The sequence below is a fragment of the Tasmannia lanceolata genome, unplaced genomic scaffold (genome assembly GCF_043159265.1).
Source record: "Tasmannia lanceolata isolate RefF3 unplaced genomic scaffold, GAP_Taslan_0.1 ptg000012l, whole genome shotgun sequence".
Lineage (NCBI taxonomy): Eukaryota > Viridiplantae > Streptophyta > Magnoliopsida > Canellales > Winteraceae > Tasmannia > Tasmannia lanceolata.
In genome coordinates, this window is record NW_027518689.1 from 42,363,031 (window position 1) to 42,383,347 (window position 20,317).

At 41.2% G+C, this 20,317-nt stretch overlaps 1 protein-coding gene across 1 annotated transcript; it reads left to right on the top strand.

Annotated features, from left to right (window-relative positions):
• The first annotated feature begins 3,247 nt into the window (after positions 1-3,247).
• EMB3003 (2-oxoacid dehydrogenases acyltransferase family protein) lies at positions 3,248-16,876 on the top strand. Its single transcript, XM_077392640.1, has 6 exons — positions 3,248-4,183; positions 5,118-5,309; positions 5,394-5,481; positions 16,098-16,168; positions 16,251-16,334; positions 16,437-16,876. Exons 1-6 carry the CDS (start codon positions 3,329-3,331, stop codon positions 16,539-16,541), a joined length of 1,395 nt encoding a protein of 464 aa, XP_077248755.1. The 5' UTR covers positions 3,248-3,328; the 3' UTR covers positions 16,542-16,876.
• The last annotated feature ends 3,441 nt before the right edge of the window (positions 16,877-20,317 follow it).

A 20,317-nucleotide genomic window follows, 5' to 3' on the forward strand; every position in this document is an offset into this window, starting at 1 on the left:
GAGGATTTTAAATAGAAAAGAACTCGTAAGGCAACATCATAGTGAGGTTCCCTTGGATCATGGATGAATTGGCTCAAAATGTAGAAGGCGTAAGTGATTTCAGGCCGTGTAATAGTTAAGTAAATTAGAAGGCCAACTAATCGACGATACCGACTAGGATCAGAAATGGGATCTCCAACATCATTAGTGAGCTTGGGTTGTTGTTCCATAGGAAACACAGATGGTTTTGCTCTCAATAATCCAGTTTCGGTAAGAATGGCAAGTGTGTACTTCTGTTGACATAAGAAAATTCCTTTACGAGAATCAGCAACCTCAATGCCAAGGAAATACTTCAAGGAATCTTCTTATCCCTATAATAGATCCCTGTCAGAGGGCAAAAATATACTTCTTCCAAGAGAGGATTTTAAATAGCGAATAACTCGTAAGGCAGCATCATAGTGAGGTTCTCTTGGATCATGCAAGAATTGGCTCAATATGTGGATAGCGTAAGTGATTTCAGGCCGTGTAATAGTTAAGTAAATTAGACGGCCAACTAATCGACGATACCGACTAGGATCAGAAATGGGATCTCCAACATCATTAGTGAGCTTGAGTTGCTATTCCATAGGAAACACGAATGGTTTTGCTCCCAATAATCCAGTTTCGGTAAGAATGTCAAGTGTGTACTTCAGTTGACATAAGAAAATTTCTTGAGGAGAACGAGCAACCTAAATGCCGAGAAAATACTTCAAGGTACCATGATCTTTGATGTGGAAGCCGTCATTGAGGGAGTGCTTGAGAGAAATAATTTGTTGAGAATTGTTGCCGGTGATGATCAAGTCATCAAGGTAGACAAGGACGACGGTAAAGCTATTTCCTTTTATCAAAGTGAAGAAGGAGTAGTCAGCTGTGGATGGAACTCAACCTCTAGAAGAGAAGTAGCAAAATTTCCAAACCAATTTTGCGAGGCCTCCTTAAGCCTGTATAAAGACTTTCGAAGTCTACAAACACGTTGCTCCCCCTGTCGAGTAAAACCAGGTGGAAATTTCATATAGACCTCTTCATGGAGATCGCCATGGAAAAAAGCATTGTGTATATCTAGTTGGTGCAGAGGCCAACCTCGAGCGGAGGCAATTGCAAGGAGGCAACGAACATCACCAATTTAGCCACAGGGGCAAAGGTTTCATGATAGTCAATGCCCTCAGTTTGTGTGTAGCCCTTTGCAACTAGACGGGCCTCATATCTTTCAATGGAACCATCTGCCTTATACTTGTTTTTATATACCCACTTACACCCAATAGGTTTTTTCCTAGAGGAAGTGCCTCTAATGTCCATGGGTTATTCTTTTCAAGAGCATCCATTTCTTGTGCCATTGCCTCCTACCATCGTGGGTCTTGAACTGCTTGGGAAAAATTAGTAGGCTCATCTATGGAGGAGATGGCCGAAAGAAAAAGCGAATTGTGAAGGAGAAAACTTATGATATGACACGTAGTTGGAAATGGGATAAGTGAGAGAGAGGGAGCGAGGGAAAGGGGAAGAGAAGTGATTCTCGTTTTGAGAGGGACACGTGGGATACTGGGAGGGATAAAGATATCTAGGTTTTTTTTTCTTCGAAGGAGCTATACACAAATGATGCATGTATAGTTTTCTTTTCTTCGGAGGGGCTATACACAGAGGATGCATGTATCGCCACAGGGTATAGAATGGCTGACATGTGGTAGCACCACAGTTATCACATTTCGCTTTATATATATATATATATATATATATATATATATATATATATATATATATATATATATAGAGAGAGAGAGAGAGAGAGAGAGAGAATAGAGTTCCTAAGGTGTCACCTCATATAGCTTATATGAGGTGGCGCTCACAAAACATAAAGGGCCCACATTTTTGAGGTGATCCAAACCACTCATTTGAAAGGCCCTTAGATGGATATGATGCCTACAAAAAATCAGGTCCATAGGATTATCCTAACCCTTTCATTTATAGAGGTTAAAAATGGGCAGATTTATGGAGGTTTATACCCATCCATTTCAACCTCCACAAATGAAGGGTTAGGATGATCCTATGAAGTTGATTTTTTGGGCACACCCTATCTATGTGAGGGCGTATCAAATGAATGCTTTGGATAACCCAAACAAAGTGGGTCCCTTATGTTTTTAAGCGCCACCTCATATAAGCTATATGAGGTGACACCTTAGGAACTCTATTCTCATATGTATATATATATATATACAAAAATCTAATACTCTATAAGTAAACTGGAATCCGGCAGTATGTGAGTGCGCCACATGGCAATTTCACTAGAGACGTCTCTTCAACTTTACAACGTTTCTAATCTTTTACTTAATCGATCACTTCTCTTCAATACAATAATTTGAGTCGTCTAGGATACTAATCTTTTACTTAAACCATATATCTTTAGAGATAAGTTTTAGATTACCTGTTTTTCTCTTCCACTTTGTAGAGTTTGAGTTATACACTACTAGATATTTTATACAAAGAGGGATTACATCTTTTCTCCACAAAATTTATATTGACAAGGTACAATATCTCTCTCTTCTTGGTTTGTTTAATACAGGCTTCATTTTTTTCGATGTAAAATTGAACGTAAAATTTGTTTTATGTTGTGAAAATGAACATAAAACAAATTTTATGTCCAATTTTACGTCGAAAGAAACGGAGCCTCGATGATTTTTTCACTTAGGTTTTTGTTTTTTAAATTTTCTTTGAAAGAAGCATATGTTTATGCTATAATTTTTTTCTACATGTTAGGCTTGCAATTTCATAACTGGATATCCATATACAGCATTCAACTTACCAGATTATGTTTACGTGTGATTATTACTTGAGCAAGAAGAGGAGGAGCTTTTCATCTTTTCATACGTACAATTCACCTGCCTTAATTGGTTGGGTGTGGACAATGTTTTCATTCTATTTATTCAATCTATATAAAATGTAAGTGTGATCAGACATTTTGATTCATTGTTTTCCTTTGTTTTTCATTGACGTTAAAAAGTGGTGAAAGTCTCCCACATACACTCTCTTAAAAGGTGTGAATTATCCTACAGGGGGTGCGCATTTCCTAACATACATATTGGCCACGTCGACAAGGTCTCTCTCTGTTTTACAAACAAAAAACAACGACACCGGTAAGGTGGTTGAGATCTCCGCTTCCCTTCGATACATTCAAGAACACAGCAAAACAACAGCCACCCCCTTCTTAACTCCTCTCCCCTCTCTCCCTCTCTCTCTTACATTCTCAAAAATTCCCCCCCCCCCCCATTTCCTCTTCTTCACCCCCTCAAAAACTGATATCGCCACCCCTCTCCCCTCCATGGCCGGAATACTCCACCTCACCACCTCCTTCATCCCTTCTCCCAAACCCTTCACCCATAAATCCAATCAAAACACCACTAAAAACACCAAAACCCTACAAATCAAATCCAAAATCAGAGAAATCTTCATGCCAGCACTAAGCTCAACCATGACAGAAGGCAAAATAGTCTCCTGGGTAAAATCAGAAGGCGAAAAACTCTCAAAAGGCGAGAGCGTAGTCGTAGTAGAATCAGACAAAGCTGACATGGACGTTGAAACCTTCTACGATGGTTATCTCGCCGCAATCATGGTAGAAGAAGGAGGCGTAGCAGCCGTTGGATCTGCCATCGCTCTCCTCGCTGAAACCGAAGACGAGATCTCTGAAGCCAGATCCAAAGCCTCATCATCTAACAAAACCCTAATTTCTGAATCTCCTGCAGAAAAAGAACCTGAAACCCCAGAAAAAGAACCTGAAACCCTAACTCCTAAAAAAACCCTAGTTTCTAAAGTTGTGTCATCGATGCATCCGGCTTCGGAAGGTGGGAAGAGGATTGTGGCGACTCCTTATGCGAAGAAATTGGCCAAGGATTTGAAGGTGGAGTTGGGATCGGTGGCCGGGAGCGGTCCGATGGGGAGAATTGTGGCCAAGGATGTGGAGACTGCGGCTGTTAGGGTTCCGATGAGTCCGAAATCTGATTCGGATTCTGTTAGTAGTAAGGTTTTGAGTTCGCCGGAGGTTGAATTGGGGAGTATTGTTCCATTTACGACAATGCAGGGTGCTGTTAGTAGGAACATGGTTGAAAGTCTATCGGTACCGACGTTTAGGGTTGGGTATACGATCACGACGGATGCGCTTGATAGTCTCTACAAGAAAGTAAGATTTTTCCCTTTCTCTCTTTTCTTTTAAAAATTGATGAAAAGTTCGTATTTTGTTTGATCATGATGATTTGTAACATAGATGATCTTTATTTGAATGTGTTTATTGGGTTTCTAATTTCAATGCATCTGTGCTAACTAACCTTTCTCGAAGATAAATCAGACAAGGATCTGTACAAAAAGTAAGATTTTACCTTCTTTTCTGATAAAATTGATGAAAAGTTTGTAATTTGATGATTTTGATGTTTTGTGAGATAGATTATCTTTATTTGAATGTGTTTATGTGGTTTCTAACTTCAATGCATCTGTGCTAACATTTCTTAAAAACAAGTCAGACCAATTATCTGTGATCTGTACAAAAAAGTAAGATTTTCCCTTCTTTTTCTTTTTATGAAAGGAATTGATGAAAAGTTTGTAATTTGTTGGTCTTGATGTTTTATAAAATTGATACTCTTTATTTGAATGTCTTTTTGTGGTTTCTAACTTCAATGCATCTGTGCTAACCTTTCTCAAAAATAAATCAGGCAATAATCTGTACAAAAAAGTAAGATTTGGTTACAAAATTGGTTGGATCTTGATGTTTTATAAAATTTATACTCTTTATTTGAATGTGTTTATGTGGTTTCTAACTTTTATGCATCTGTGCTAACCTTTCTCAAAACATAAATCAGGCTATAATCTGTACAAAAAATAAGATTTGGTTTCTAACTTCAATGCATCTGTTCTAACCTTTCTCAAAAATAAATCAGGCAATAATCTGTACAAAAAAGTAAGGTTTTCCCTCTTTTTTTTCTTTTATTTAAAGAATTGATGAAAAGTTTGTAATTTGTTTGATCTTGATGTTTTATGAAATATGTAATCTTTATTTGAATGTGTTTATTTGGTTTCTTACTTCGATGCATCTGTGCTAACCTTTCTAAAAAATAAATCAGATAAAGTCGAAGGGAGTGACCATGACTGCATTGCTTGCAAAGGCAACTGCTCTTGCTCTGGTTAAACACCCAGTTGTGAATTCTAGCTGTAGGGATGGTAAGAGCTTCACTTACAATAGTAGCATTAACATTGCGGTTGCTGTGGCTATGGATGGAGGGTTGATTACTCCAGTTCTTCAGGATGCAGACAAGGTTCATTCTGTTTTTTGCTATTCTTTACTCAGAAAATTCGATTGTATTTAGCTGGCATGTTTTTTTATCGATGGTTTCTCCTAGGTTGACATCTACACACTATCAAGGAAATGGAAAGAGTTAGTGGATAAGGCTCGGGCAAAGCAGCTGCAACCTCATGAATATAGCACAGGTACTGGCTCATCCCTTGTTTTATACGGTGCAAGATTGCTGTTAAGTGCTGTGTTTTTCTGTAGTTTCTCTCCCTGCTCAGGACATGGTATTGTTTTGGAATGGTTTGCACTTGGCTTGCTTTCTTTTCTTTTCTTTTCTTTTTAAATTCACTTTTATTAATTGGCTAGAAAGACAGGGGACAAGATGTCCCCAAGTACAGGATATGATTAAGAATCCATGGCCCATTCATACTGATGGGCGATACACGTATACAAACACAATTTGTGAATTTCATCCAATTCCCGTGACCGCCGTATTAATTAGCTTGCTTTCGGACTAGGTCTGTTTCTGTCAAAAGGTCTTTATACATGTTAATTGTCACGTATCACTGTATTTTTCTGATCAGGAGATTGGGCTAATGTGAGCCTGTCAACTGACTTTTGGAACATGGGATTTTCACCCCTATTAAGTCGTGGTTGTTCTTAAATCAGGCTTTTAAATTACACAACTTTTCTTGGATACTTATAGCACTGGATTCTGCACTGTGTTTCTTGTAAAGTTGTAACCAGCATTTTACTGAAAGTACATATACCTTTTCCTTCTTATATTTGAATGGGTTTATTACATTTTTATGACAACATTTTCAACTTTTTTTCCCAAGAACAACACGGAGGGACTGTTCTTGTGGACGTTACCTTTATAATGAAGGGCCTTCCAGTCTTGCTGATAAACTTTTCTTTATTTATTTTTCATAGTTTATGGGCATTTCATTCATGATAGGCATTATGGGAGATGATTCTTCAGTATTTATCATCACCCCTTCAATTTCTCTGATCTGTTAATTATAGTGATCTAGTTTTAAATAGTATGCCTTTCATACCATAAGCATTGAGGTAGTGAGTTGCCACTGGCAATGGTTGTCAATTTGGAAGTAATCATATACAATAAAGATGTTAATCCATCAAGCCGAGCTGTTCGAGCGCAACACACCAGATCCATTACTTAAACTTTTAGTGATCCACCGGGAGAGAAGACTGCCATACTTCTCTTGGATAACCTTTATTGAAGTCCTCCCCAGCCGAGCTGATGGAGCACCACACACCAGGTCCTCTTCCATTATTTAAACTTTTAGTGATCCACGGAGAGAGAAGACTCTTATCCTTCTCTTGGATAAACTTGTACTAAAATGCATCAGTTTCTCTGTGTGTCTTCAGAGCCATTTTCCGAGAAGGGAGCAGTTTCCTCTAATAATAGTATGAATGCTCAATCCGTCAGTCTTTTGGTTTTCTAACTCCAAATTTATCAAATGCATGTAATTTTTTATAATTTCCTTTTCATCCCAAAGGAAGTCCTGATGAAGTTTTTCAATCTTCTTTGCTATGATGGAGGGAATCTTAAATAAAGACATACAGTATGCTAGAAGATCTGCCAAAATAGATTTGATGAGGGTGATCCATCACAATCCCCCCCACCCCCACACCCACAGTCCGAGAAAAGAAAGACAAATAGTTTGTCTTCCACAAGGCTAGTTTCCTCTTAATTTTGTAGACAACCACCAACCACAAAGATTTAGATAGTCCCAATCCGCAATAAGTAATAGAAAGAGTATTTATCTTGCAACCAAAGTCCTAGGCCAATTCCCAATTCATATATCTGCAATTTTCCATTGTAAATGCATATGAAAGAGCTTTTCTACAAGTTGATCTTCAAACCTGATCCAGCTTTAAACCACCTTAAAATGCTTTAGTTTTTATTAGGCCCTACAATTTGTTGTTAGCAAAAATAATCACATCATTAGTATATTGAAGATGAGAAATAGGGAAAATTTTGATTCCTTCCCCCCACCCCATTCACCACCTAGGTTTAAATTTCGACCGAAATCCGAAATTTCGGGTTTCGACTTTCGATCAATACTGAGATCGAAATTGGGTGAACCTGAAACGTTACTTTATTTAGACCGAAATTTCAAAATTTCGGTTGAAATTTCGTTTCCCTGAACTGTCGATCCAAAATTTTAGGAAAAGATTTCATTTTATTCATTATTTAATATTTCCCTGAAATTTCGGGTGAAATTACCGAAATTTCAGGCTGGATAAAAAACAACTTTTTTTTATTTCGTCGGATTTCAAACAAAATTTTGAAATTTCGGTAAAAATTTGGGTTCCAGTGAGGACCGAAACGCATTCCGAAATCGAAATTTAAAACCTTGCCCACCACTACCACCACCAAAAAAACGTTTCGACATTGCCTTGCCTTAGAGAGCGTTAGGCTTAATGCTTCCCCAACAATAACGAAGAGGAGGAGAAAGCGATCTCCTTTTGTCTAAAACCTCTGCTACTCTTGAAGTATCCAAACAGGAGAGCCGTCGATGAGTAAGGAGACGGATGCACTCGAGATACATGTGATCCAGGATCTTCACGTCTTGCCGATACCCATTTCCAAATAATGCGATCAAGGAACTCTCAATCCACTCGATCATAGGCCTTCTCAAGATCGATCTTACAAAGGAAGCCTTCAACTTTGTTTCGATGCATGGAGTCAATAGTCAATACATTCGTGAGCAATCAAAATCCCATCAAGGATCTGCATTGCTTTAATAAGAACTCCTTGTTTACGAGAGTTGATGCTCGGCAACACAGCTATCTTTCTCATAGCTAGGCTAGGGAACCTTGTAAATACTACTAACAAAGCTGATTGGTTGATAATCTCTAGCCTCCACCGCCCTTTCATTTTTGGAATGAGGTCGATTAAAGTGGTGTTCATGCTTTTGTTAATTCAACCAAAATGGAAGAACTCGAATACGCTCAACAAATCTTCCTTGATGATTTGGAAACCCATCTTGTCCAAGAGCTTCATCTCTTGTCAATATTGAAGACAGCAGCTTTCACATGCTATTCAACTTTCTTTCAAGCAATGCTTTATGCTAGAAGAGGCATTGATGTCATCAAGTCAGGTCTCCAGCAACCTCACATGAGTAAAGATTGATATAATAATTCAAAAATACCAGGTTAATGTCAATCTGATTTTCCATCAAGGTATTCATAAGACATATCCCCCCTGAATTTGTTTACGCCTTCCCCTAGTATTCACCATTTTATGAAATAAATTGTTTTTTTTCTCCCCACTTAATTCAAACAGATAAAGATTTCCGTCTCCATTTAATTTCTTCCCAAACGAGGATGTTCTCATAATCATTCTGCGCTTTAATCCTAGCAAGTTCCTCAAATTCTGTTAGGGATTCTCTCTTTACTAATCGCACCCAGTTGTGCTATTGAGTTGAGTGCAACATCCTTTTTTGCTAATCAGCTTTCTAAAGTTGTCCCTATTCCATCCTTTGAACTTTTCTTTGATCAATTTCAGCTTGCTCATAAACTGAAGTGTTTCCATCCATCCACAATATAATCTTTCCACCATTCAACTAGCAGCTCTTTAAATGCCCAAACTTCCAACCAAGCTAAGTTGAATTTGAAAGGCTTTGGCTCAGAAGCGAGCTCATCCGCAGATAGCAAGAGGGGATAATGATCCTATATTGGTCTAGGTCCTCTAGGAATAGCGAGGGCACCAATATTAGGGAACATGTTTTCTCAGTCTTCAGATGTAAAAATTCTGTCCAGATTAGTGCATATTGTTGGGATGTGGTTATTTGACCAAGTGAACTTAGATCTAGACGGGAGAATTCAATCTATTCATTGTCGTTTATGAACATAGAGATGTTTCTCATACTGGTTTAACCCTTAGCACCTCTCCCCCCCCTCCCCCCCCCGGCACACACACTTTCACTTCTCAAACACATGCCTGACAGTGTTGAAATCTCCACCGATGCACCACAGAAGGTTCCACATACTCTGGATTGAACCTAGCTCTTAGCTCTTGCCAAAAAGCATCTCTCCTTGGATCAATTGGACCGTAAACCCTTGTGAAAAATTAGTAAGAATTCTCCACCAATGATCTGACACGAATAGATATGGAAAATTCTTCAGTTTGGTGATCCTTTGCAAGAATAACATCATGATTCCACATCAAAATCAGACCCCCGGATCTCCTATGAAGCCAAGAAACTCAACATAGGCACTGCCCCACGTCTTCCTAATTGCCGATCTGCTAATTTTCTTCTCGGGCTCTTGTATGAAGAGGACATCCAAGTTTAGGCTGTGTCTAAAATCACTGCCCCATGTCTTCCTAATTGCCGATCTGCTAATTTTCTTCTCGGGCTCTTGTATGAAGAGGACATCCAAGTTTAGGCTGTGTCTAAAATCAGCCGCAGCATTTCTCTTTGATCTAGACCCCAAGCCCCTTATGTTCCATGATCGGATCTTCATTATTAAACAGTAATAAGTTATCAAGTCTCCCTCCTGTAATTGCAGGTTGTTGACTTTCTCTGACAGATTGAAGTTATCAGCTATTCATTTCAAATCCTTCTTCCCTCTAGAATAACATGTCAAACTCTTGCCAACAGGTCTCCACCTCTCTTGTCCTCCAACATTTTCAGCAGCTATCTTAAGTTTATCAGCCTTAGTTTCAATTCCAATCGCATCACCCACCTGTAACATGTGCTCGATACTCAAACCGAGGTAGTCGAGTGCTTGTGGGGCTCAAAGGTCAATCCCCATGTGATCAGAGGAGAGCATGGTTAGCATAGGAGAAATTTGCTTCGACTGGCTAACGTCCTGCAGAGATCCAGAGGACCTACTTGCATGAACTAAAGAACCTATCAAAAAAAGCTTGAGCTAAGAACCAGGTTGGGTCTCTGTTCTGTTCAAAATCTGTAATTTGATTGCAGTCTGTTGAGGAAGAGAATGAAAGAAAGAGATTGTGAGTTGGAGAGACTCCCCCTCACTTATGTATTTATATATAACGAGAAATATACAGAAAGATGGATATGCCCATAGGCATGCACATACACTAACACTCCCCCTCAAGCTGGAATGTATATGTCAAACATTCCTAGCTTGCTTCAATTATCACTCAATTTAGCTTTGTTTAATGGCTTGGTAAACATATCTGCTAATTCGTCCACCGATCTAGTGAACACTGTGCATATCTCTCCTTTTTGAATCCGGTGCCGGATGAAGTGGCAATCAACCTCGATATATTTAGTTCTCTCATGAAAGACTGGATTTGTAGCAATGTGAATCGCTGCCTTGTTGTCGCAATATAACTGAGAATGAGATGATGGGGAGAAACCGATCTCTGACAAGAGAGAGCGTAACCAAATGAGCTCTCCACTTGTGTGTGCCATAGCTCTATACTCCGCCTCTGCACTAGATTTGGAGATAATGTCTTGTTTCTTACTCCACCATGACACAAGGTTAGCTCCCACAAATGTGCAGTATCTTGTGGTAGATCTCCTATCGGCTGGAGATCATGCCCAATCAGCATTTGTGTACCCTTCTATCTTATGATGTCCATGTTTCTTGAATAGCAACCCTCTACCTGGAGCACTTTTTAAATACCGAAGAATCTGAAGGACTGCTGCCCAGTGTGAAGTACGAGGTGAACTCATATGTTGGCTGACAACACCAACAGCAAAGGAGATATCTGGGCGTGTGACTGTAAGGTAGATAAGTTTACCAACCAGCCTCCTGTATCTGCCTGGGTCATCTAACAAGTCTCCCTCTTCAGGTAGTGACCTCATATTTGCGTCCATGGGAACTGAGGCAGGTTTCACTCCAAGACAACCTGTCTCCTCAAGCAAGTCTAATACATATTTCCTCTATGAGAGAGAAATCCCCTTTGTCGAATATGTAACTTCAATACCCAAGAAGTATCTAAGATGACCCAAATCCTTGGTGGAGAACTCATTTTGGAAGAATGTCTTCAATTTCTGGATCCCAGCTATATCACTGGCAGTGATGATGATGTCATCGACGTAGACTATCAAAAGTACACACCCAACTGTAGACTGACAGCTGAAGACAGAATGATCAATTGCACACTGCTTCATACCAAAGCATATAATGGCATCACTAAACCTTCCAAACCATGCTCTAGGAGACTGCTTGAGGCTATAAATGGCTTTCTTTAATCGACACACAGAGGATGGCATCTCCCCCTGAGCAACATACCCAGGAGGTTGCTCCATGTAAACTTCCTCTGTGAGCTCACCATGAAGAAACGCATGTTTGACAGCCAACTGATGTAGAGGCCAGCCCTGATTGACAGCAAGGGAAAGGAGAACACGTACTGAAGGATCTTCGCCACTAGGGAAAATGTCTATCCATAGTCCACTCCAAATGTCTGAGTGTACCCTTTGGCAACTAAGCGCGCCTTAAGGTGCTCAACAGAGCCATCAGGCAAATATTTCACAGTACAAACCCAACGACACCCAACTGAGCGTGCACCAGGAGGTAGTGGAACTAAATCCCAAGTCTGATTTGCCTGAAGGGCATCCATCTCAAGGTCCATAGCAGCGCGCCAACCCGGGTGATCAAGTGCTACAGCCAAGGACTCTGGCAAAGAAACAGAAGAGAGAGAGGACACAAAACTGCGGAAAGCAGGCGTGCGAGCATCATATGAAACAAAAGACGAAATAGGATGAGCAGTACTATGAGACCGAGTGCGGGAGGCAATAGGAGAGTCGATAGATACCTCGGATGTGGAAGGAGGGAGCTCCTGATGGGCTGGCGATGGCGCTGCCTGAGATGGATGAGCTGCAGAAGTATGGCGGCGCTGATAGGTCTTCTTGATTAATGGAGCCGGAGGCCGAGAAGGTACCTGTAAGAGATGAGAGGTAAGTGAGGCGATGGAGATGGACAAACCACCCGGTCAGGAAGAACGGGAATCGGTAGAGGAAGATCTGAAGAATGAGAGAGAGGGGTCGTATCCGGAGACCTCAGAAAAAAGGGTTCAGTCTCGAAGAAGGAAACATCAGCCGAGACATAGGTTCGACGCAACCGAGGGCTATAACAGCGATAACCTTTCTGGGTGTATGAGTAGCCGAGGAAAATACATCGTTCAGACTTAGGATCTAATTTATCCAAACCAGACCCAAGATTGTGGACAAAGCAAACACACCCGAATACCCGAGGAGTAAGAGGAAATGACTCATGATGAGGACGTAAAATTGAGAAAGGGGAAGAGCCGCCTAGAATCGAGGATAGAAGCCGATTGGCCAGATAGTTAGCAGTGAGAATTGCATCGCCCCAATAAGATTTGGGAACTCGCATCTGAAAGAGAAGAGAAGAGTTCCATCCAATAATAATCGCATTTTACGTTCAGCGATACCATTCTGTTGAGAGGTGTGAGCACATAAAGATTGATGTAGTATACCACGAGTGGAAAGAAATTCCTCAAAACCATTGGTCTTTGAAATATTCCCAGGCATTGTCAGTGTAAAGGCATTTAAGAGTGCAATTAAACTGGTTAGTAATTTCTGAATGAAAAGTACGAAAAACAGAGAATACTTCTAAGCGATCTTTCAGTAAATAAAGCCAACACATACGTGAATAATCATCAATAAAAATAACAAAATAACGATGTCCAAAGATAGAGGTAGTCCGCGTTGGACCCCATACATCGGAATGCACTAAATCAAAAGGGTGCAAGGCCCGACTAACAGGCCTAGACGGGAAGGACACTCTATGGTGTTTCCCAAGTTCACAGGCCTCGCACGTAAAGGGGGTAACAGAAGAAGAAACTATAGATGTCCGTCACAAACGATCAAGGCTGGGATGTCCAAGACGGCAGTGCCACTAATATGCATCGCTGGAGCTGTGTAAAATGGTACGAGAAGGGCTATAGTCAAGACGATACAGCCCATCTATCTCGCGGCCCAAGCCAATCGTCCTCCCAATCAAGAGATTCTTAAACAAGCAGTAAGAGGGATAAAATGAGACAGAACAGTTGAGATTTTTAGTAAGCTGACTAACTGAGAGTAAATTAAATGGTGACTTAGGTACACATAGAACAGAGGATAATGTGAGTCCAACATGCGAAGAAATATCACCAACACTAGAGATAGGAGTGGAGCTCCCATCAGCCAGTGTGATTAGGGCTGGCAATTTAACCCGGAAAACCGGGGATCCGCCCCGCTCCGCCCCGTTCGGGGCGGAGATTCCCCGATCTAGGTAGGGATGGGGGCGGGGACGGGGATTTAAAAAATTCCCCGGTGAGGGGACGGGGAGGACCTTGGCCCCGCCCCAATTCATTACTAGTACCTTGCATCATAAAAAATAACTTATTTAAAATTTGAAGATCTATCAAATGATCATTTCATTTCCCAAAGGCTTTCACGAGCAAATTAATGAAGAAAAGACAACTGAGGTTGTGCAAATATCATTTTCCTTAAAAATATGCTTATGATTTAAGTTTGTCTTATATTCTATATGTTAGTAGTTCTCACATTTCTTATTTCATTGGGCGGGAATTGTATGGGGATTTTTTCCCCGGCAGGGACGGGGAATTTTGACGGGTACGAGGAATGCAACATCCGGCACCCCCCCGTTGCCAGCCCTAAGTGTGATGGACTTATCAGAAAGTGGACGAAAGGAACGAAGGATCGAAGAATCTGTCATATGATTGGAGGCCCCAGAATTAATGATCCAGGAGCTGGAGCTAGCAGGGGAGCTACCTGGCTGAGCAAAAGTCGCAGTCGGGGGATGGCTGGTAGACCTAAGACGCTGTATCCATATAGTGTCCCTCACGATGACAATGCGAGCAATAGGAAGTGGGCGGCCAACACGCCCTGCAAGAAAATCAAGTCCACCGCCACGACCACCATGGCCACGACCAAAGGTGACGTCACCCCGAGTAGCACGGTCACCTACGCCATAGGTAGCAGTGGCAGTAATATCAACCAAAGGGGCCGACACAGAGTCACCAAGAGTACACTGTTGTGCACGCAAGTAAACCTCCTGAAGAGAGGGCATCATGCCAGATCCAAATATCTGCTGACGGAGATGCATGTACTCAGGACCCAAAGTGTCGAGAAACTGAACGACACGTATCTAATCATGCTGCTGCGCGACCGTAGTCAAATCAGTGGTAAGAGGCATAAGAACATCTAACTGCTAGCAGTGGGAAACAATCTGACTGTAGTAGGTCGAGAGAGGAGTGTCTCCGCGACGAAGATTCATCCACTGAGAATATGTGGAACACATTCGAGAGAGGTTGCCTTTCTCGGAGAAGATAGTAGCAGTATGATCCCAAACCTGGCGAGCAGTGGAAAGGTGTATCATGGTTCCGGAAATCTCAGGGGACATACTCTGCCAAAGGAGAGTACGGATAAGGGCATCATCCTGCTCCCACTTATCATAAGTGGGATCACTGGAAGGAGGGGGGTCAGGACGAAGAATAGAAATCTTCCCCCTAGCAATGAGATAAGTCTCTACCGCCACTTTCCAATTCAGGTAATTGGACCCATCAAGCCTGATTGTGGTCATGGGAGGAAAAGAGCCATCCATCGAAGAAGATGAGGGAATATATGAGGAAGATGATGGGCGAGTCGATGGAGCAGTAGCCACAGAGGGCAGCACGCGAGCGGGATCCTCAATCACTGGGCTATCCATGAGAAAATAATCGAAGAGAGAAAAACAACAGACGAAAAAGAAAGGATGCCTCAGCGAGGATAAGAGAAACCAATAATGGAGATCGCGGCTCCGGACAGAGAGAAATGGGCATGAGAGAAACCCTTGATGAAATGAACAAGACAACGGAGATAAAAATATGAGATCAAAGCCGCAGAGAGAAAATAGAGAGGAGAAAATTGTTACAGATTTAAGCCATTTGAGAAGGGAGATTAGGGTTGTCCCAAAATCAACAAAAATAGAGGTAGTAGGGCCACGAGGTTGAAGGGAGAAGGGGAAAGAGGTTGGGGAGAGGGTTAGGGCCTGGATAAGAGTCAGAAGTGGGGGATGGGGGGTCAAGGGTTGGGCGGGTGATGGAGAGGGGGGCGAGGAGTACTGTAAAGGGGGGGGAGGGTACTGGAGGGGAAAGGGGAGGGGAAAGGGGGTGGGCGAGTGATGGAGGGGGCGGGGGAAGAGGAGAGGGACGGGATGGGTAAGGGTTAGGGTAGAAGTGGAGGAGAGGAAGAAGAAGAAGAAGGATGGTGGGGTTTCAATGGGGTCCTTACGGATTCAAAACCCTAGGGCTCTGATACCATGTTGAGGAAGAGAATGAGAGAAAGAGATTGTGAGTTGGAGAGACTCCCCCTCACTTATGTATTTATATATAATGAGAAATATACAAAAAGACGGTGAAATTTTTTAAAATTTCGGTAGTTTTTAAAATTTCGACTGAAATGTATAAAATTTCAGTGGAAATTTCTGCAATTTCGGTGAATTTTTTTTAAGATTTCGGTAGTTTGGTAGAAATTTTGTAAATAAAGGTGAAAACGGAAATTTCGGGGGAAATCCGGCAAAATTCTGTAAAAATCCGATTCAGTGTACTTTCAGTTTTGGTCTTGGCCAAAACCGAAATATTTCGGCCGAAATCCAAAATTATGGAAAAAGATCTGTTTCGCCGTGAGAAGAACGGGAGTGCTTGTTCAGATACAGAGATAGAAAACTATCTGTGAATGTGGATATGTTTCTGACTTCGCTATTTTGATTCGTTGATTTTATACAGATACAGAGATGGGTACTATTGAAAACAATCATATTGGATGTTGCTCATGATATCATTTTATTGATTTTGCAGGCACTTTCACTCTTTCCAATCTTGGTATGTTTGGTGTGGATCGGTTTGATGCAATTCTGCCACCTGGAACTGTAAGTAATCTACAAAACTGCTTCCACCAGCAATATATGAATAATAGTCTGATAGACAAATTTGTACTGAACCCTGTTATAGGGAGCAATCATGGCCGTTGGTGCATCACAACCGACTGTAATTGCTAGCAAGGATGGCCACATTGGTCTGAGAAATCAATTGCAGGTAAGAATGATCTTGACATTCATCTCATCTGGTGGTAGCTATTTTGCAAGCCATTGTGCCTTCTAAAGATTCTGACTTGGGGTATCTCTGAATTTCTTGCAGGTTAATGTTACTGCAGACCACCGTGTTATATATGGTGCTGATCTTGCTTCATTCTTGCAAACTCTGGCAAAAATTATCGAGGATCCTAAAGATCTCACACTTTAGACTTTGCTACAAGGTTGAATCAGTCGTCTTGATTTCTTTCTTGAGATGTTTTCATTGTCCGTATCTCTGTGGCCGGTGGTCTCTTTGTCATTGATGTATCATGATCTGCGTTGAGCGGACCCATATTAGTCTTCTTATGGTAGAAATTCATGAGTGGATTCCTGAAGAAAATGGTGGTGCTTCAATTTTGGTTTTGTTTTCCCCAATGTGTTCATGTTTCTGTTTTACTTTAACATTAAAGTTTCAAACATCTGCAGCATTGATATTTAATAATTCTGTCTGAGTGGATCATGTGTTGAATAAATAATACCAATGCTATTGTAGCTCTCCCATCACACCATTGTTTTTAATCTGCTCCCTGCAAGTCTGGCTTTGTTTACTGTGTTGAATGCCGAAACCAGCGCAGTGGACTGAAAAAGGCTGAAAGACAACAAAGGTCTCCACACAGGAGCATCGCATTTGGGTTAAATTTTCTGGACTTGGTGGTTTTCCTTGTTATGAAGGGAAAGGCTGTGGAATTGAATAACACAACATCTCTCACTAGATTCTCTCGAAGGAGTTTGTTGATTGAACAAACTCCCTCTTGAGCCTTAGATTAAGACATTTTGGGGGAGCATTCCCTAATGTCTGCCATGGATTATTCTCAGACCCCAGAACTCAAAAGCAAAAAATCATGATTCCATGAATCATTTGGAGGCAGCCAGAAGTTAGACTGGAATTGTGAAAGAGTAGTCCGTGGGCTGATATTGTGGGAAAGTGGGATGTCAGAATCAATATGCTTTTGGAAGAAGACATTCTAAAAGTACCAGTTGAGACTTGAGACTTGAGAGTTATTGGAATAGAAGGCTTGTGAAAAGGGGTTGCTAATTACATATGGAAATACTGAGCTATTATTGGATAGAAATCAGACTCTCAAGTGCTCGAGGTATTGTGACGTAGGACAGGGAAGAGAAATAGAAGAAACGGGAGAAAATGAGAAGAGAGAAGAACAGAAGAAAGTTAACAATAGAGCTGTAAATTGGCCTATAAATAGGCTTTTAAGAATCTCTAAAAGACTAAACTTCCTAATTTTATATAACATGGAAAATAAAATCCTGAAAACTAAAATAACATAGAAATAAATATCTAACCTATTGGGCAAATATGCCTCTTATTAGGCCTACAATCTGCATGATATTATTTCTATGAAAATTGAAATCATTCTTAAGAAATGGAGGCGGGAAAATCTAGCTATCTAGCTGGGATCTCCAACTCTTTTAGTTAGTTGTCTTTTGTAGCTCCTAGTGGTGAAATAGTAAAGACCCATACAAACTAGATATGAAAAGAAATCTAGGAAGGTTAGTGAAGGTGGTTTTTGTAGGAACGAAGATGGTCGTTTCCTCTGTTTTTGCTATCACTCTAGTTTGACAATACAACAATGCGGTGGAGGCTTGGAATGTCAAAACATGTCTAGTTGTAACAAAGCATAGCTTGTGGATCTTATTAAAGTATTCCTTAAAAACACTTTTTTGGTAGGTAAGCTGGGGTTTGGTGGGGACGCCGACCGGTTTATTAAATAAAGAGAAAGATGATGCATTTAAGTATGAAATCCATCATCCCTATCCTTTGAGACATATGGGAAAACACAGGACTCAAATGATCCAAAATACTCATGACCTATAAGCAAACGGATGGCGAAGAAACAGGTTTCAAGTTCATCGGATTGACTATGGGTCCCAAAGGAGCCATATACCCCCCTTTTCCACATGGCTGTAGCTAGCATGGAAATGCCAGTGTGGGCTGATAGCTTGAGCGAATTTGATGCCCCCAATGTTCCAGGAGGTCTATCATCTTCTGACTCAAATTCCTAATTCTCTGGCTCTTCCTCAATTTCTAGTCGTTTGTTCTCAGTGGTTTGTCCTCATTGGGAGGAAGGCTATCATCGCCTAGCCCAGTTTCTTGTTTCTCTGACTCTTCTACTGCATTTGATTCATCTTCTGTAGACTCTTCTGTGCTGGATGGATTATGGCTTGATCGGGAGTGGTTTTCATCATCGAAATCAGATTCTTCTTTCCGAGAGTCCACCAGGGCAGAGAAGGAGTTCGTCAGTGGTAAACGGGTTGCTGTGGCGGAGACTGATTTCTCAGGTTCTATTGCCTCCTTCCCTAGTTCTTCCCCGAGGGAACTGTCTTTGGCTCTGCATATGGGTCTCCATTTTTGGCGGGGTTTAGCTTCTTTGGGCTTCATTTTGGAGCACATTCCATAAGAATGAATGAAATTCTTACAGGAGGCACAAGCTACTGGTCTCCATTCATATTCCAGTTTTTTGAAATGGTGCCCATTGGGGGAGTTTGGATAGTGATTCCTTCTGGATAGCTTCCATCTGCTTCAATCTCCACACACAAACGGGCATAGTTTAATCTAGTGGCTTCTGTTGTTTGTGAATCCATGTAGAGAAGTTTCCCCAAGCTGCTAGCGATTTTACGTATCCTTTGGAGCTCCAAAATTGAAGAGGTGGCCTTGGAATCCGAACTCATATTGGTACGGAGGAGAGTGATAACTTTTTCATGGATGTTTCCACTGACCATTTACGAAGAATCAAGGGCCTTCCTACACAGGAGTGGTCATTTTCTTCCAGTACTTGGTTGCAATCTTCCAGACAACTAAATTTGAATAGAAAGAAGGGATAATTACATTTACACCCCCTCTAGTTTCTGGCACATCCACTTTAACCCCTATAGTTTAAAAAGTGACAAAGACATCCCCTCTAGTTTCGTTTTGTTTAAGGTTTGCCCCCTCAGCTGAAGGTCCGTCCATAGATTGAAGGGTTGGGATGTTTCGATGGAGCTGATTTTTTGGGCACACTCTATCTATGTCAGGACCCATCAAATGAACGCTTTGGATCATCCAAATAATGTGGGGCCATACCCGAATCCAAAGCGTTTGGTAGTGTTGGGGTATGGGCCCACATTATTTGGATGATCCAAAGCGTTCATTTGATGGGTCCTGTCATAGATAGGGTGTGCCCAAAAAATCAGCTCCATCGGATCATCCTAACCCTTCAATCTATGGACGAACCTTCCGCTGAAGGGGCAAACCTTAAACAAAACGAAACTAGAGGGATGTCTTTGTCACTTTTTAAACTATAGGGGTTGAAGTGGATGTGTCACAAACTAGAGGGGGTGTAAATGTAATTATCCCTAGAAAGAATCCATTGGAGAGTGTAAACAGTTGTAGTTCTCCTTTGAACTTCTAATTCTTGACAAATTTTCTCTTAGAGCTTGGAAGTAGGGGCGCTTCCTGAGGAACTAGACCACCAATCAGTTGTACATCTGCTCCCATTTTCATTTAATTCTTCTTTATCAAAGTTAATGAGTTTTTTTCCTTCATATTTAGCAGGTTTGATGAATTCAAGCTCAGAGGTTGGGAGGTTATGTTTCCTAGCAAAGAGAGCATGGCTGGCTGATCTTTTCTCTGCTTGCTCCTGCATTTTGGGTGTGTGAGAGGTGGTTTTTGATGAATGGAGGGGATGAAATTTGAAATTTGGGGGGTTGATTGGGTTTCGTGCCAGATTCCCACTTGCAGCATTGGGTAGGAACGTAAAGTCTGACTTTGCTATTACCGTTGAAGCTCCAGCCTTGTTTTCTTTTTTTCCGGGAGTTTCCTTTTCAGTGAAAGTTGACTTGCCTTCTCTATTTTGGGTATGTTCTTTATGCCCAAGAGTTGCTAATTTTAGACTCGTATTCAACCTTTCACTGCTATGAGGGGTTTCTATTGTGCTTGACTTGGGAAGTCTT

Excerpts from the sequence above, each read along its gene's own strand:
- EMB3003 (XM_077392640.1), top strand. The coding sequence starts at position 3,329 with ATGGCCGGAATACTCCACCTCACCACCTCCTTCATCCCTTCTCCCAAA. Across the intron at positions 5,310-5,393 it reads TTCTTCAGGATGCAGACAAG|GTTGACATCTACACACTATC; the intron begins GTTCATTCTGTT and ends GGTTTCTCCTAG. Across the intron at positions 16,335-16,436 it reads GTCTGAGAAATCAATTGCAG|GTTAATGTTACTGCAGACCA; the intron begins GTAAGAATGATC and ends AATTTCTTGCAG.